Here is an 18,110-nt window from a genome sequence, read left to right on the forward strand (position 1 = left end):
AATACTCTACCCATCTTCCTCTTACATTATCATCTCTCCATCTGCCCCTTTTACCTTTTCTTCTATACAGTACTTGATTTGACAAGTATGAATATAACAGTTTTAGATGGATCAGTCTGTTAGTGTATTTGGTAAGGTGTATTGGAGGGTGTCATGTGGGAACATAGATAATTGGGGAATAACAGTGGGTTAGAAAAGGAAGAGGATGTGTAGATAAAATTTTCATATTGAGACATGGAAGAAGATTTTGGCAATGGGTAATGAGGTCTTTTGGACTTTTATTGGTTTGAAGGAGGCATTTTAGAATATGTTGCAGATGTATGGGATAGGAGAAGTCTGTTGAGGATGGTTAAATGTGTTAGGGTAGGGAATGGAAATAATAAGTAGTTTGGTGTGAAGATGGGGCTGCACCAGAGTTGTGTTACATCACATTGGTTTTTCGACATGTGTATGGATGGGCTGGTTAGGGAGGTTAACACGGGTGCTAGCTAGGGTTTGGAGGTAGTGAGAATGGGAGGCAAGACAATTATTTGTAGATGACATACTTATAGCTGAGTCATAAGATAGAGTAAAGCAATTGGTATACTATTTCCATCATCTCATGACCCACAAGGTGTTGTCTGCTGTGTTGTCATGTACTGAATCAAAACATTCATCATATACCAGAAGCTGTCCACTACCCCGAGTATGTTAACATGGAATATTCTAAATGCATATTGATTTTTTCATTAAATGGTAGGTGATATGAGTAATTGTTATACATGTAAAGAAAAGAAGAAACTTGTTAAACAATGTGGTATCTCTGGTCAGGTGACATTGCCCCAGCTCCCGACCTAGGAATTTCCGTGAGGGGGGGGTGGGGGGTCACAGAGTCACAGATGCATGGGTCACTCATACTGGTCATTCATGCAAATATAAAGAAAACAGTGTCTCCCATGATTTCTTTGGAGATGGTTTAGATGTGGCAACACTGCTGGTTTTGCCGGCCACACCCTATGGGTCACCAGATAATGGAAGAAGTATAGTGGAGTTTAGAAGCATAACTGGCAATAGCCACAACACTTCACCCCATACTATAGAACAGATTATGGAAGACTGTAGTGTGCACAAACATGTGTGCCAATAACACAATGTACACTCTGTAAGGGATTTGTGGGGAAAACCCCATTCCAGTCATGGTGTTCCTCAGGGAGGCAGGACTGCTTGGCCAGACAGTCTAAGGAACAAAACAACAATAGCCACTGGATTTGCTCCTAAGTTATTCAAGGAAGAAATATTGTGTTGTTATCTGGTTAGATTTAGGATGGGGCACTGTTGGATGAGGTGATGTGCATCTTTTGTATGATCATTGCTTCAGTTTCTTTGGCCAGACTTGTCCTGTGTTTAGAGCTGGAATGTGACATAAATACAGTGATGTTCTTACTTTCCTACAGAACAGTTGTGAAGAACACCCAATCAAATAAACTAAAAAATGACCAAAGACAAAATAGATTGAAGTCCCATAGAAAAATCATCATTGACATTGCTTACCACAACCATGAATCAAGGAAACATCCAATAGTAAAACTGAATGGTCAACTCCTAAAATTGGACAAAATCCTAAAATCCTGGGTCTCATTTTTTGTTTACCCACATTTCTTTCACCCTGCACATTAAGGCCCAAACCATGAAAGTCAGGAAGAGGATAAACATACATAAAGAAACTCTAATAACTTTGTAAACAGTTCATAAGAACTATACATGTTAATGCCTCCATGGCATGGTTCTCAATAATTAAGGAAAATATAGACGCCCTATGAACTGCACAAAATAAATCACAAGGAATAGTAACAGGATCACAGCCCACCCCAGTAGGACATGTACACACAAAAAGTAAAATCCTCTCCATAGAACAGCATATGAAAATAATAGGTACACAGTTTTGTACAAGAGCTCTCGATACTTTTTATTGTATAATAATATGTATCTTGTCATGTAACACTAGCTCATTCAACTGACTGGAAAAAAGATATATAAACTGACAGCATACTACTCTGAACAGCTACAGCAGACCACCACCACTCAAATTACAAAAACACTCCTAGACCAACCACCTAACTCCTTATTTCACCAGACTCCCTCAGACAATTAATTCCTTTGAGAAATCCCTTCCACAACAATCAAAAACTACACTTGCACATCTGTATTTAAGCCACTATCCAGTTTTAAAACAATTGCAACTCAGAATAGGCCCACTGATGAAATTTGTCCCTGATGGAATTATCACACAGAAGACAGAACATCTTATTTTGCATTGCCGTACTCTTATCAATCCCAGACCTCAACACTATCTTTTCTTTGAGTGACTTATGGGCCAGCCCTGTAGTTGTTGCCGTTTATCTGAGATCCTCTTGCATCTCTTGCAAGAGAGACCTGGGGTAAGAGATTGATTGAGATCATTCCACACACTGTTACAGCACAATGTAGCATTTCTTCATATTCCACTTCTTTATATTTTACTATATTCCATACCTCCAAGATTTGCTTGTATTTTCTTTCCCATGTCATTCATTTTGCTTACTTTCAATACCTCTGTTCTCCCATCATTGTCATATTTCTCCATTTTACCTCCACATGTAATCTCCCACCTAATGATCAGACATACCATCTGTTCCTCCTCTGAACACTTTCATAAGGATCAATGAGGTACCTGTTTGTGGTGGTCCTTCAAGATGGATGGCAGAGTCATCTTCAAAACTTGTAAACCCCTTCACTTCCATCAGGAGGTGCATCCCTGAGGGACTTGTATTCAGTCTCTGGACTAGCCCAAGATCTCTCTTTAAACTTTTAACTATATTTCTTACACCTTTTCACTCATGGAGAGCTGACAACCAGCAACTCCTCCCCTCCTACTTGCGGCCATTGTCAAAGAAGCAGTCCCACACTAATACGACACAGACAGTAGTCGTCTGAAGTTTCCTCCCATAGAGATCTGTGGGAAGATGTAGGGACTGTTGCCAGCTGGTGTTGTTGAGCAGCAAGTTTTCCACTTTGAGAAACTGGAAGTAATAGTTATTAACTCATTGATATCCAGAGATTTTCCAGTGCCTTTTTTGGGCACCACTACATAATCCATTAATGCCCGCTCTGTTACCCACTTGCCATCCATCATAACCCACGTGTACTAATTTGCATATTTCCTTGTGAACACTGTGTTCACCATCATCATTTCCCTTTCAATATACATTTCCAACATCATCTCTGCTACTTTTCCCTCCTGTCATACTACCTCTGCATTACCTCTACCAGCTCATTTTGTACTCTAGCAGTAAGATATTCCAATTCAACTACATGTTATGGGGACAGTTAGGACAGGAAAATAAGTTGTTTTGATGCATATATATATATATATATATATATATATATATATATATATACATATATATACATATATATATACATATATATATACTATATATATACATATATATATACATATATATATATACATATATATATATATACATATACATATATATATATATATATACATATATATACATATATATATACAGATATTTATAGATACATATATTTATAGATACATATATATATATATATACATATATATATATATATACACACATATATCCAGCAAGGGAAGCTTTCCTTCCATCTCCATTTCTACCGTGAATTGGATATGTTTGTTAACTTCATTCAACATGGGAAGTTTTTTGTTAATATTTGACTCTTCTGGCATTATTACTAAAATATCATTCACATACCGGAACCACTTAGAGCTTTTTCCTATGATCCGTGTGAATTTTTCTACTTCTAGTGTTTCCATATATAAGGATGCCATTACCACACTCAGAGGTGAACCCATGGCTAAACCTCTATATTGTGTGTATTCCTGTTCTTTGAAAACAAACGTGCCAAAATTAACACAAAGATACTAGCTCTTTGTAGTCCATTTTCTTAACTGGTAACTCATCTTCGCTTATGTTAGTCAGAGCTCTCCTCACTGCATTCATGTTGAATGAAGTTAACGAACATATCCAATTCATGGTAGAAATGGAGATGGAAGGAAAGCTTCCCTACCTGGATACACTCATACTCTGGGAGGGTAGCAGTGCTAAATTCTCTGTCAATAGGACACCCACAAACAGAGACGATTTCATACACTACCTCTCACAGCACAGCACAAGAACAAAGTCTGGTGTGATAATAGGTTTCTACCTAAGAGCTATAAGGATATGCAGCGATGAATTTCTGATAGATGAAATATACATAACCGAAGCCTTGTGTAAACTCATGTACCCCTCAGGTCTTCTAAACAAATTAAAAAACGAAGCATTTATGATATCAAGAACAAGTAACAAAACGACCAAAGAGGATTACCTGGTAGTACCATACTCAAATGGAGCAGAAGTAATTACTAACTTTCTATCCACAAAGGATATACACAGCACATGCCGTGGGATTAAGAATCAAAGACATAGTAAGTAAGAATGAGAATAAGAATATCATAAACCAGAACAGCATTGTATACAAAATTCTATGTGGAGGATGTCCAGCCACGTACAGTGGAGAGTCATTGTGTGGCATTGAAAAAAAGTGTACAAACACAAGAGTGATCTACGTCACCACAGAACTTCTAACTCTTTGGTGGTACATGTAGATACACACAGACATCTTCCCAACTCCCCAACTGGAATAACGTCGAGGTTCTCCACAAGGGACTGGAAAAGAGATTAAGAAAAACCATAGAAGCCGCACACATCACAATGAACATGGTCACCAATCACCTGGAAGGACACATTAGCCTAGCATGACCCACAGCCAGATTGACCTTAGCCGCGCTATCTCGCAAGAGATCGCAAACCACTAGCCAATCAGCGGGATCCATTCCCAGACAGCCGGCAAGATTAGCCAGTACTGGGGTATATATTGTCCCCAGAATATGATAGTCTGTAGTCTCTCTGAGGAAGACATCCGTCGAAACATTAGAGAATATTCACTCCTGCATTATCCTGCATCCCCTTGCCACCCTCCACTTATCTGTCTCTATTTTATACTACAACATATATATATATATATATATATATATATATATATATATATATATATATATATAAAACACACACAGGCATCCCACAGGGCTCTGTATTGGCTCCTTTAATGTTTGCCATATATATAAATGATATGGATGAGGGAGTGAAGTGTTACATGAGATTCTTTGCTGATGATGCCAAACTACTTAGAGAGTAAACACAGAAGACTGCAGATCGCTACAAGAAGACCTAGACAAAATATGGAAATGGAGTCAGAAGTGTGAAATGAACTTTAACATTAAGAAATGCAGTATAATGGAATTTGGAAAAAAGCAAAAATAGAATATCAGGTCAACATAAAATTGGTACCAAGGAAGTCAATAAAGTTGACTCAGAAAGGAATCTAGGAGTAATTATCTCAAGTGACTTGACACCAGCTAAACATGTCAATAAACTAGTTGGAGGGACTTTTAACTTATTAAGATCAATGAAAGTGGCCTTCGACTACATGGATGAAGAAATGGTAAAGAAAATATTAATTACACTGATAAGACCTAAACTGGAGTATGCTGCGACACTATGGGCACCTAGTACAAAAAAATAAATAAATAAATGAATAAATAAATAAAGAAAGAAATTAGAAAAAAATTCAAAGAGCAGCAACAAAAATGGCACCTACACTCTCAGATTTGACATACAAACAAAGATTGAATAAATTACATCTATCAACACTGGAACAGAGAAGAGAAAGAGTTGATTTACTAACTATTTACAGAATTATGAAAGGGATGGAAGTTCTTGATAGAGATGACTTATTAAAATGGGACAGAAGAAAAACAAGAGGACACGAGAAGAAGCTAAAGAAGGATGGTTACAGAAGAGATTTGAAAAAGAATAGCTTCCCACACAGATTAATGTCTGGAACAAACTAAACTGGGAAACAGTGAGTGCCAAAACTATACAAGATTTTAAGAACAAACTGGATGCAGGGACAAAAGCGGGTCACTATGAGCATAGCTCTAGTCCTGTAAAATACTACTAGGTAAATACACACACAACAAAGACCATTTCCCTATCAAAGGGGAGTAACAAAGTCTAAGAACATACATTATAAATAAATGACTTATTCAACCACCTCCCCAATCTCAGGACCTTGGGCAAAGGAAGGTCATCCTATCCTCCATATTGTTTGATTCAAAAGCAATGCAGTGAGGTACAGCTCATTCACAGAAGTGCAGGAGCTAGTTGAGCTCCACTACTGTACCACACGGCAACCCCCTCCCTCTCCCTTATCCACTAAAAATATAAAGCAAAACAAGCCATCTCACCCATTCCTGTATTCACAAGCTTCCTCAATTCACCCTTAATGCATAGCATATTTTGATCAATCCCAGTGTCAATTAATGAAGTAAAAAATGTGGAAGTAAAAAATGTGTACATGTTGAATGTTAATTGTTGGCTTTGTTAGACATTGCATTTTTCCTTTTTACTAGCTGTTACTGTTTGAATGATCTTTGTGTAGATACACATTCAAAATTTTGACCTTGAAATTTACTCTAAAGGAGTAAAGATTAAATTCTACTGTTGTATGTATAGTGTCTGGTATATTTGGCTATTACAAATTCATTTGATGTCTGTGAAAGTAGTTTTAGCATATTTAGTTGACGGGTTTAAATGAAATGGAAATTTCAGTAATATAGAATTTGACCATATGGTGATTCACCTCTTCAGTAGTAATTTTTCAATAGATACTTTTCCCTTAGGGTATGGTAAATATTTGAGGTATATATGGCATTCTAGGATTATTGTAATAGTGTACTAAACCCTTTCCTCTTGCTCTACCAAGTTGCATGTTTATACAGCCATGCATTGAAACTGCCTTGCATTACTGCTGCCTTCTGAATCATTGCTTAATGGGTGATAGTTTACAATTGGCAGAATTAAGATGTCTTGTGCATCTGTAGATAAAGGTTCCTACTCTCAACACTGTAAAATATGTTCATAGATATCTGGTGATGGATCCTTTAAGAGGCAAGTGACAATAGCGTAATACACTGCATATGATTGACAGGATTTGTGCATTGTGCGTGTATATATGTTTTGTGGAAGTTCAGGTCTCCATGTCACATTCATCTCTGGCCTTCATCACTTCACTTGTAAACTAGTTTTGCACACCACTGCCTCTAGTTTCTCACAAGTTTAGTAAGGAATCAGTTGAACTGTATTTGATCAAGCTTATTGTATATTTTAGATTATGATTTTATGAAGTCATGATATATTTTTTAAAACTTAAGTTGTGACACATATTCTGTCAATATACATGTTTTAATTTAACATTTTTATTATACCATGAACTCTTCAACAATTTAGAATATTGTTTTGGTTATGAATCCTTAAGAAATTCATATTTCCTACCAAATATTAGTTTTACAGTCCACAATAATCATTCTCTGTTTTAGTTTAACAAGAAGCTGTATGCATTTTTCCCTTGAGAAAACGTTTCATTAGGAAGTCTCATCAGGAATGAATGATAAGAGTATTTTGGTCTCGTTCCAGGTTGTGAGTTCAACAAATGGAGAACTTGGGCCTGATGACCCCCTGACAGGCCACTCCAACACCCCCATCACTGCACCTCAGGAAGGGGACACACATGAAGAGACTAAGTGAGTGCCTGCATTAATATATTTATTCATCTATTGCTTCTGACCTGGGCAGTGGGCAGGAGACAGGGATGACCCTTTATCCATGAGGAGCTAAGATGGGAGGGAAACAGTGGGTGGTGGATGGGAGGAGAATGGGTGGGAGTGGGTGTGTGAATTGACTGGCTACCTCCCATGTATGGGGGAAGAAGCATGTGGTATATAGATGTGGATAGATTTAGGTATTTATTTGATTTATGCTAATTTGGCCTTTTTTTGTTTTAGATGCTGTTGCTTTTTTAAGCGCAAGAAGAAGAAGGGTGGACGCAGTAAATGACTGGCAGTGGTTCAATGCTCACCAGAACGGGAAGCCATTGCTGTCTTGCTGCCGGCATCTCAGTCTCAGTCCAATGAAAGCATCCTAAATCCCCCAGAGAGTGCAACCCATCCTCAGCAACCCCATACAGGAGTGTATCAACATTACCACCAACAACAACACCCCATTGCCACCAAGCATTGATGCAAGTAGCTTCAGCTGCCACCTCTTCCAAGGACCTTTAGTTGCAACCGATGGACAAGAGGTGAAGGGGCCTGGAAGAGGTGCACAGATGGCCAAGATCAAACAAGTTGTGACAAACTTTGTCAGTCTTTTGTCATTCTAGGTTTTTCTTCAAGTCATCCTAATTTAGTGGATTTTGTGATTATTTTCAGTTTTGAAATGAAAAAAAAGTTGCTAAATTGTGAAATTGAACATCAAAGGCTTTGCAATACCCTACATACTGAGCCACATAGGAACTATGCACCCACGTTTTTAAGTCCTACTTTTATACTTAAAAGGATAAACACTTCAGCAATGAAAAAGGCAACTTTAATATCAAAAGTGTAATGGCCCATGTGAATCTGGGAGGTAAAAAGTGCAATACTTGTCAAAAAGGAACTTTCGAGTTTAACATTTTTCTTTGTGAAGAAGCAGATGGACCAAATTGTTTCAAGGCATTTCCACATGGGGTTATACAGGTAGGATTAAGTACAGTGGTTGGTCTACAGGCCATGTTGAACATAGGAGTTCATTTTGATTGGAAAACACACACACACACACACCACACAAAAACCATACACAAATTTAAGAACAATTTAGATACTGTGAGATACAGAGACGGGACACCACGAATGTAGCTCCCCTTCCCGTAAGACACAACTAGGTAAATACACAATTTAATCTGAAATATTGCTTGAATTTAAACAAATAGATATGATGTTAAAAGTGACTCGATATTCAAAGTTTTATAAATGCATATGTACATGTGTATGTATGTATATGCTCATATATCATGGGTAGTGCAGTGGAGAAATGATATTTACAAATTACTTGCATCATGAATTGCAGATTAGTAAGTTGTCAAACACTATAAATATGACGAGGAGACTTTTGTTCAACCCTCTTTTCCTCAAAGAGCTGGATTGTCATCACAGCCATGGAAGTAGCATAGCCTTCAGCAAGGTGAAAAAAGCTAATAGCTGAAAAAAATTATATATATATATATATATATATATATATATATATATACCTATCCCATCATCTCCATTCCTCTACTTTCTAGCATCATTCCCCTTAAACCCCAGCACTTACATCTTTGTTTCACCATGATTGAGTCCCTCTTTCTGTAGACATGTGTTAATGATTACTTTTCCATTATATTGTCATCAACCCTGCTGTCTCCTTTAAATCATATATCTTTGATGACTCTTTTCAATCTGCTCAAATGGTCACACCATTTTGGCAGGACCTGTGTTATGTATCAGTAGTCTTTTACCCCATGTAATGGGGATGGCCAAGTTGAGCATGCCCTGACACTGTGTGGGAGAAAAATAGAAAAAGAAGATCACAGTCCTTTCACTCCATTTATTCATCTTTTACATCATGCATAGGAATACAGTGGTGGCATTCTTAGCCTGTAGCCACAGGAGTGTGAGAAAAGAAGAGGTGTTGCTGTAGGAGTGATACATACATATACATACAGACCAAATGATAATTTCATCCTTAGGAGGGTAGTGGCCAAGTCAAAGCTGACCATCCCATACCCTTCCAAAGCCTCATTCATCAGAGTGGTACACAAGATATGTAAGGTCAGCAGAAACAGGTATAATAAAAGTTAAAAAATGGCCAAGCATTACTTTTAGTGGAGATGTGTGTCTGAACGTAAAAAGATGCTGGATGATTGGTCCTCAGGGCCACTGAAATCTCAAGTATGACTCGATATAAATGTGCAGCCAGTAGCCCAGTACCCTGTCATATGAATATATTTCTTTTTTTTTCACATTTGCTATTATATATTTTTCCAATATAGCATACTAAACCAGGTATTGCCTAACATAAACCCAGAAAAAAAAAAAAAAAAAAACACTTCCTAGACATACAAGATTAAGACACCTATGCATAGGTTACCCAGCAGTGAAACAATATCTACACAAGATATGCCTGGCACAGAACTCCACATGCCCCAGAAAAGACACATCACATGTCATCTTGTAACGTCCAATACTTATCCATTTCAGACAATACTACAAAGTCTTCCCTGACAGAAATACGGGGCCAACCTGGTGGCTGTGACTGAATCCCTGGGGGTCACAGATCCCCTGCAAAAGAAATATGAGTCAGTGGATTGATTGTTATGTCCATATATCCTCACAGGCTGTACTACCATCATAAAAGCTCTTGACTGCTCTTACCAGCTTGTCTACCCTGTCATAAGCCTTTTCCAAATCCATAAAGGCCCTAAAAACATCCTCACCTTTTTGCTAAAGCTTTCTCTCATATCTGTCTTACCACAAAAATCTGATCTAAACAACCTTTACCTGTCTTAAACCCACTCTGTTCCTCTCCTAATCCTGTCAGTCAAAACCCTCCCATAAGCCTTCCCCACAACACTCAACAAACTGATCCCTCTGAAAATACTACACTCCCATTTGTCCCCTTTTCCCTTGTAAAGCAGAACCATACAGGCACTCCTCCAGTCCTCTGGCACTCTATCCTCTTTTAGACAAACATTAAGCAACCTCATCAGCCAGTCCACCATCACTGTACCTCTCTTTTTTAGATACTCTGCATGACACCCATCTAACCCAGGTTTCTTGCCTGCCCTCATCATTTTAATAACTGCTTTCATTTCATCTTTTCTTATTTCTCCTGCATTTGTGTCATCCATCACTGTCATTTTCTTAGAGCCTCCCATTGCAATCACCTTTCCCTCCCTATCCTCCTCTACATTTAGTAACTCGAGAAAATACTCTGCCATTTTCCTCTTACTGCCACATCTTCTGTTATCATCTTTCCATCTGCACCTTTTACCTTTTCTTCTCTGCTTGATTCACCTCCCCTTCCACACTTAATTTTCTTCCAAAATATCTTTTTATTACTTTCACAATTTTCTGTCAGACTCTTCCCCCATTTTACATCTGCTCTCCTTTGTTGTGCCTCCACCATATTATATTTTACTTCTCTTCTTTTTTCTTTGTATCTCGTATGTTTCTCTTGTCCTATTTTATAACCAATCTGTGAACACTCATTTCTTCTCTTCTACAACCTTCTTGCTTTATCATTCCTTCTATTTCCTTCCACACACCATCTTTGCACACCTTGTGACTCCCTCTTTGAAACATCCCCATCCCTCCTGCATTCCTAGCTCTACTCTATCCTTCACTTCTCCCACTCTTCTCTCAGCTTCTTGTACTCCACATTTTCTTCCTCATTTAAGCAGTTTAGCACCTCCTTACCTTCTGAAACAGAAAAGGCAGTGAATGGTAAGGTGGAAACAGGAAAAGGTGTAACCATTATTTATATTCATTGAAGGAAGAAAATGATTGATGGTTCCAGTGATTTTTTACAAGATGCTGAGGTGCTCCATATTACTGGAAGAAGTCACATACATAGTAGAAATGAATGCAAAAATTGCATAAATCACAATGTTAAATGTAATTGAAAGATGTACAAAAGAATGATAATGACAAAGGATAAGGGAAATGGATAAAAGGATGGAGAAGGTACAAGGTAGGTTTTGGAAGGGAAGGGCATCTATGGACCAGGTATTCACATTGTAACCAAGAAAGTCTGTGATAAGAATAGGTAGAACCCAATGGAGAATACTAGAAATGAATTGGATAAAAGGAAAGGTGCAGAGAGCAGTGAAAAAAGCAAATGAAAGGTAAAAGTGTATATGAAGCTATCTTGTGATTCATGGTATAGGTTGGAAGCAATGCTATGTAATGTCAGCACTTCAGTGTTTATATGGATGCACCTCATAAGGAGAGTGACAAAGTGAAATGATGTGATGAGAATGAGGGAAAGAGAGTAGAGGAGTTGTAGGGTGAAAATTGTATCTTTATGTATACAAAAATATTTCTTCTATCATTAATGAAGGTAGTCTGCAGACATGCCATCCCATGTGAAAATGAGGGGTGAAAGAGATATTGTAAAGAAGTGAAATGCTTTAGTAATAGTGCCAATGAAAGAAGAAATAGAGCACGGAAGTTGATAGATGGAAAGTGGTTTGAAGATTTAGAGGTATGTTGGAGGAAGACTATTTTTTGTGAATGAAGTGTGGGAATGGTATTGTGAAAAAGCTGCACTGTGCAAGCAAATTGATGTGCAAGGTGCAGCTTATTAAAATTAAAATCACTGGGAATGGAGAGTGATAGGAGTCTATATATCAAAACGAAACAAGAAAATGGAAAATAATTATTACATATGAAGTGAGTTATATTGGAGAAGGCAACTGAAAGTTAGTGCATCATAGAGTAATGTTATGGTGGCATCCAAAAATGGAGGGGACAAGGTCGATATACAATTGAATGGAAAGGGAAATGAGCCTGTAGAGATTTCAATGTATTTACTTTCTACACTTCAGCTTCTCGCTTGGGTGCTGCATATGGGGGTCAGATATTCTGGGGGCTGTAGGTGAGGATAAGGAGTAAGCCTGACATCCATAATCGATTTTGTTTTGTATTAGGATTTGGTATAGATAAGCTATAGAGTGAGGGATGAGGGAGAACGCAGGAGTTGCATTGAGAGCTGTACAGTTGAACCAGTGACATGAATATCCTTCCAAAGCAATTGTAGCAAATCGTTATAGTAAAGCCCATATGATGGACGTAAGAGAGAAAGATCACATGGAAATTAATTTCCTGAGGGTATAGAATTATGAAATAGAAGAGCACCAAACAATAGACATTGTGAAAAGACATGGATACAGGTAGGGTTAAGAGAAAGGGATGACCAGACCACCAGAGGTACTTTGTTTTTGTGAATAGTTAAGGGTAGCGATCCTCAAAGTATTCATGGATGTGCTGTGCCAGGAATGAGAACAAGGGGTAGACCAAGGAAAAGATGGGTGGATGGGGTTAATTAAAAGTTATGAAAGCTCAATCAGGTTATCAAACAAATGAAAATGTGCATACATGAGTGATAGAGCAAGTTATGAGGAAAATGTGCAGATTTGCCAGTGGTTTAAAGCAGGAAGAACTGTAAGAGGTGATGATTTCTTTCCTATTCTTAACCTCTTCACTTGATGAGATATGGCATATGGATTGAAGGGGGAAAGTATAGAAAAGATAAAGGTGCTTTGCACATTTGGAGGGAATGAAAGCCTGATAGTGTAAATTTTAAAGTGGAAGGAAGGAAAAGGTAGAGATAGTGTAATGGTGTGCAAGTACAGAAGTGGGATAAACATGGAGGAGTCTGACATTGTACAAAATGGGGATTGGAGGAGAAAAGTGGAACAGATGAGGGAAAATAATATAAATTGGTTATTAGCTTCATGATGAATATAGAGGGGTTATGCTATGAGTCAAAGTGCAACTATGAAGGAAAAATTTTTAGGTTCTGTTTCAGGATCTGAAGTGAGCATTCCTGTAGTAAGAACTAGCTTAGCAACCATCACTTTGTTAGGAGATGCCAAAGTAAATACAAATCCTGCCTTCTTCACTTGTTTATGTAGGGGCAAGTTAAGTTCCCAGTGAAGAGTGGTTTTATGGCTTTAATTGATGAGGAAGGGAGCTCTCAAGTGAGTCACCACCACCACTCTTCTAAGAACCTTCATATTGGATGGGAATCACCTTGTACCCTATTTAGGTAATTACCCTAGAAACTGAAACAGAGGAGGATAATATCACTCCCCACTGCTCCTCTGAACTGTAATTTAGATATTTATCCCTTTACTTTCAAGCACCTTCCCTCCTAAATGTATCCTGTACTCTTATATCATGCAATCAGTATCTTTGTCTCCTTAGTCATTCCCTTCTTCAACATTCATTACACCTCTCACTGTTACTTTAGTTTTCTTCTCCCATTCCATTGGGACTGATGGGTACCTGTCTGCAGGTGATGGTCTTTTTTATTGGATGCAAGAATGATCTCCCTGCTGCCCATCTTCAAAACTAACACCCTTTCATCTCCATTTAGAAATGTAAGCCCAAGGACTGACACTTGGCTCCTGAACCAGGTTTAAGATCTTTGTCAACTTTGATTATTTCCTCCACCTTTTCACATAAGGGGAGCAGAGAGCCAATGATTGGTTTGCTTCTCCTGCTACTGTAAGCTTGTGACATAGAGACCATCCCAAACAAGTACAACACGGGCAACAGTCCAACATTTCTTCCCCGAGAAATCTATGAGAAGGCCTGAAGAAAGTTGCCAGCTAATATGAGGCTTTGGATTTGACGGTGATAATCAAGTGACAATTGTCATCTCTTTCCCATCACTTCTATCTCAAAAGCACTTAGCTATGCTCCATTCATTGCTCCCTCTACATTCACTTGTTCACTATTATTGTAGTTTTTATTATGCCCCACTCCCACCAATTAACCTGGATCTTTTACTCCATGCATTCCCCCAGGCAGTCCATTTTCATAATTTTGATATTCTGGTAATTCACCATGTTTTTTTTATCACGTGCTGGACTCGTGATTGACAAATGTTACCCTTTGGATGAGAGCTCAGAACTTGTATATTGCCTGATCTGTGGGTAATGCTTTGACCTTGTATACACAACCTCCAACTCTGCCTGAGGAAGTGGGTATGACTTGCAGTGCTGTGATGCTTTTCAGCCCAAATTGGGGGCTGAACTCAGGGCTGCTGTGTTAGCAGGCCAACTCAGCACCATGACACCAGCAAACAAGTGAACAACCCACTGTGTCCTTAGCATAGTTTACTACTATACAGCAGCAGTGTTTCAACATCGGTCTCTACTATTCCTACCCTTGCTCTCATCCTCATCCCTTATAATTCTGATTGCATTGGTTCCCTGTCTTGCTTCCACCTGCTGCTATATCCTTGCACAAGTACCTGATAACTGGCACCTTGCCCCAACATTTGCCTTCTGCCTTTCTAATCTCATTTTAGTGGACATCTGGTTCAAACACTGTCTACCAGTGCCTCAGTTTCCTTAAATTATTTTCATCTACAGCATTTTCTCAGATGGATTCACCAACAGATCTCCCAGGTTGGCAAGTCTATGAACCAATAAGATAAGAATCAACTGTTGCATGTGTGATTAAGAAATAAGCTCAAAATTATTTAGATCCCACAGTGTACATCTTTCAAACAGAAAATGCTATGCTACTTCCTTTATTCTTTCCCCCCATCCAGTCATTGCTCCTTTTCCTTTCTCCCTTGTCACATAACAGCAACCTTAATCATAATTGTTATTCATATTCTCAAGCCTTAATCCATTTTGTCCACATATCTACTCTTTTTCCAGTGTGCATCTTCCATCCCATGCTTCACCTAATCTTGGTCTTCCCTTCTGCTGTCTTCTTTTCCTAGGACAGAATATGCTCAGCCAGCCAGACTAGAAATTTGAGACTTGAGATATGTCAGACCATTCAACAGTATCAGGACAACCAAATGATATGTATACATGTAAACATAAACAAACACTAACACACACATCTATACACACAAATGCTATGGGCTCCAAACATTCAAGGCATGACTTGAAAAGAAAGACCAGAATATGTGGGCTTAATAATGTCGGAGGTGAGGTTAAACATAATCACAATATAAAAATATATCAAAGGAAGAAATGTAGGCAAAAAATTTACAGCTCTTCAAGAGCAGACTATATTTACTGCAACCTGTCACACAACTATAGACAGCCCCCACCTGAGTGGGGAACCTTTGAGGAAACCTTAGGTGGACAAATAGAATGAATTGCCAATAGAAGTGTGTGCTCAAAGTGTGCAAAATTTCAAATGAATGTATAGTAGAACTAAAGTGAAGTATGCCTTAACTAAATTGTGAAAAGGGACATGACAAGTAGTGTCTTGTAAACATGAGGTACAAGACCTGTTTCTTATGCAGACTCACTACACACATAAATTGACAAAGTTGTATTTTTGCAACCATACATTTATGCTCTCCACCCTCCCATGTATAGTAAAAGGCATCAGTGTCCTCTCTAAATGTGTAGCATCATTATATATTTTTTATTCCTTATGAAACTTTTTATTTTTATTTGCTTTCTCCTTCCTGCCTTTTGTCCATGGGAGATGTATTTTATCTGCTAATAAAGTTTGTATAAATTAATTCCCTTGTAGCCTTATAGAGGGGGATGCCAAACCCAGATCCATGGTGCCACAGTATGAGAAGAATTCCGCCAATATTGACAAACATGCTGCCAGTATCACCAGACAGGAAATTGAAAATGTTTAGTTTGTAATATACAAAGGTGCTAGGGCTTTGTTATATAGATTGATGTATGGCACCAACTGAGCTTACTGAATTTTGTAAGTGTAGTTTCAGTAGTGATACACTGAAAAGAACTTCAGACAACATGAATTTGATTTTGCTATGTACAGAAACAGGTGGCTGGTCATGGACTGCCATAGTTGAATAATTTCCATTTTTGTTCACTAAGTCATGATTCATTTACATGTCCAGCAAAGGAACATTAGCTCTTAGTACAGACATCCTCTCTACTCTAAAAGTTCCTGGACAAGTGTATTTTATGTCGATCCATATCTGATATGCTATGTTGTGATCTCGTAACCTTCTGGACATCTTCAGGTGAAGTGTCCAGTATTTTTTCTTATTTCACGTGATAGTGTTAAAGATTGTGATGAAAATGGGAAGCCTTTTCTATCAACTTTTATTGTATCCCTCAATGCCATGTATGGTTATAGTTTTATTTAAGCTCCATACCCTTCCTTACACTGGTTTCCTACACTTGGAAAAATGTGAAAGGCAAAATTGAAGTTCACAAAGTTAATTAACATTTGAGTCACAAGTCCAAGTTGAAAGGTGTAAAGTTGTTACCCTCCGCCAAAAAGTACAAGCTGGGATGTGTGTGATTTCCTCCTCGGCCATACAACACGTAGCTGAAGACTGCAGTTCATGTTAATACTTCTCTTAAAGCCACACTTTTTTTAATGGCTGCAAAATCTTTTATGTATATCTAGTGTATGTGCTTTGAGAAGGCTTATTTTGAAATGTGTGGTCTTCTCACTGTTTCTGCCATGCACACTACATTGTACCTCATTGCTATAGACCAGTATGTGCAAGGGAAGTACACCTCAGTGCAGGAACACAGTCTTGTAATTATGCTTGCCTTGCCTTTGTGACCACATATGCCTAATACTTAGGTTATGGGAAACTCCTACGTGGAGGTTTCCTGAAGATCTTGGCTAATACCGTGCATGGCAGTTGAAATGAATTGCACCATTGGGGTTCCTGTCAACTAGAGAACCCAAATCCCAGTTCTCCCTCTTTTTATGTAATAATTCAAACATTTCACAACTTCCTTCATATTATGTGACCTCAAGAATTTTTTCATGGTATGTGTAGAGATGATGCAAAAGTAGGTTTTGAATGAATGTAGGCTATGTAACAAGCATGTGTAAATAGGTCAGAGGGATGCAAGAGTAGGCAGCGTCTGTGCGCCTGTGTGTGTGCGTGTGTATGTATGTATGTATCATCTGTGATCATCTTTCACTAAAGTTATTAAGGATGAAGCAAATATAAAATATGTTTTGAATAATAATAATCCCCAGTCACAAGAAGATGCCTGTCCCCCTTTCCACAAGTGGCAAAGTAGTAGTGACTTTTGTACGATATGGTGTATCAACTCCAACTGATCATAGGTATAGTGGCATTTCAATCTTTCTATGGAGTTGTCATGTGGTTTTAAAAGGGTGAAAAATCACTTGTTTGCCTCTATGGAACATATTGCTTCTATGTGCTGTTTAATATTAAAATTCAGCATTTGTATCTGTATAATCCGTATAACTGGAAGAATATAATGATACTGTTGATAAATCTTTATTTATTGATCCTTAACAGTGTACAATAATCTACTTTATTTTTACGCTCTTGATAACGTTTGATTTTATACCAGAAACTTCTCCATCATATTTCTTCAGCTCTTTCCTCACCATTTTAACCTGG

The 18,110-nt window shown here is 38.0% G+C and overlaps 2 protein-coding genes across 5 annotated transcripts in view; one reads left to right on the forward strand and one right to left on the reverse strand.

Annotated features, from left to right (window-relative positions):
• Positions 1 to 17,981, forward strand: part of gish (casein kinase I gish) — a 156,739-nt gene extending 138,758 nt beyond the window's left edge. For all 4 annotated transcript variants that reach the window (XM_076175652.1, XM_076175654.1, XM_076175653.1 and 1 more), the window contains 2 exons: positions 7,590 to 7,696; positions 7,958 to 17,981. In XM_076175652.1, coding sequence (XP_076031767.1) covers positions 7,590 to 7,696; positions 7,958 to 8,009 — 159 coding nt within the window. In that variant the 3' untranslated portion in view covers positions 8,010 to 17,981. The remainder of the gene's footprint in view (positions 1 to 7,589; positions 7,697 to 7,957) is intronic.
• Positions 17,971 to 18,110, reverse strand: part of Sas10 (UTP3 small subunit processome component Sas10) — a 33,237-nt gene continuing 33,097 nt past the window's right edge. Inside the window, exon 11 of the mRNA XM_076175656.1 lies at positions 17,971 to 18,106. Within this exon, the coding sequence (XP_076031771.1) occupies positions 18,017 to 18,106 (90 nt within the window). The 3' untranslated portion in view covers positions 17,971 to 18,016. The remainder of the gene's footprint in view (positions 18,107 to 18,110) is intronic.

This window comes from Oratosquilla oratoria, chromosome 37 (assembly GCF_046742065.1).
Source record: "Oratosquilla oratoria isolate Oo_2021 chromosome 37, ASM4674206v1, whole genome shotgun sequence".
NCBI classification, from domain to species: domain Eukaryota; kingdom Metazoa; phylum Arthropoda; class Malacostraca; order Stomatopoda; family Squillidae; genus Oratosquilla; species Oratosquilla oratoria.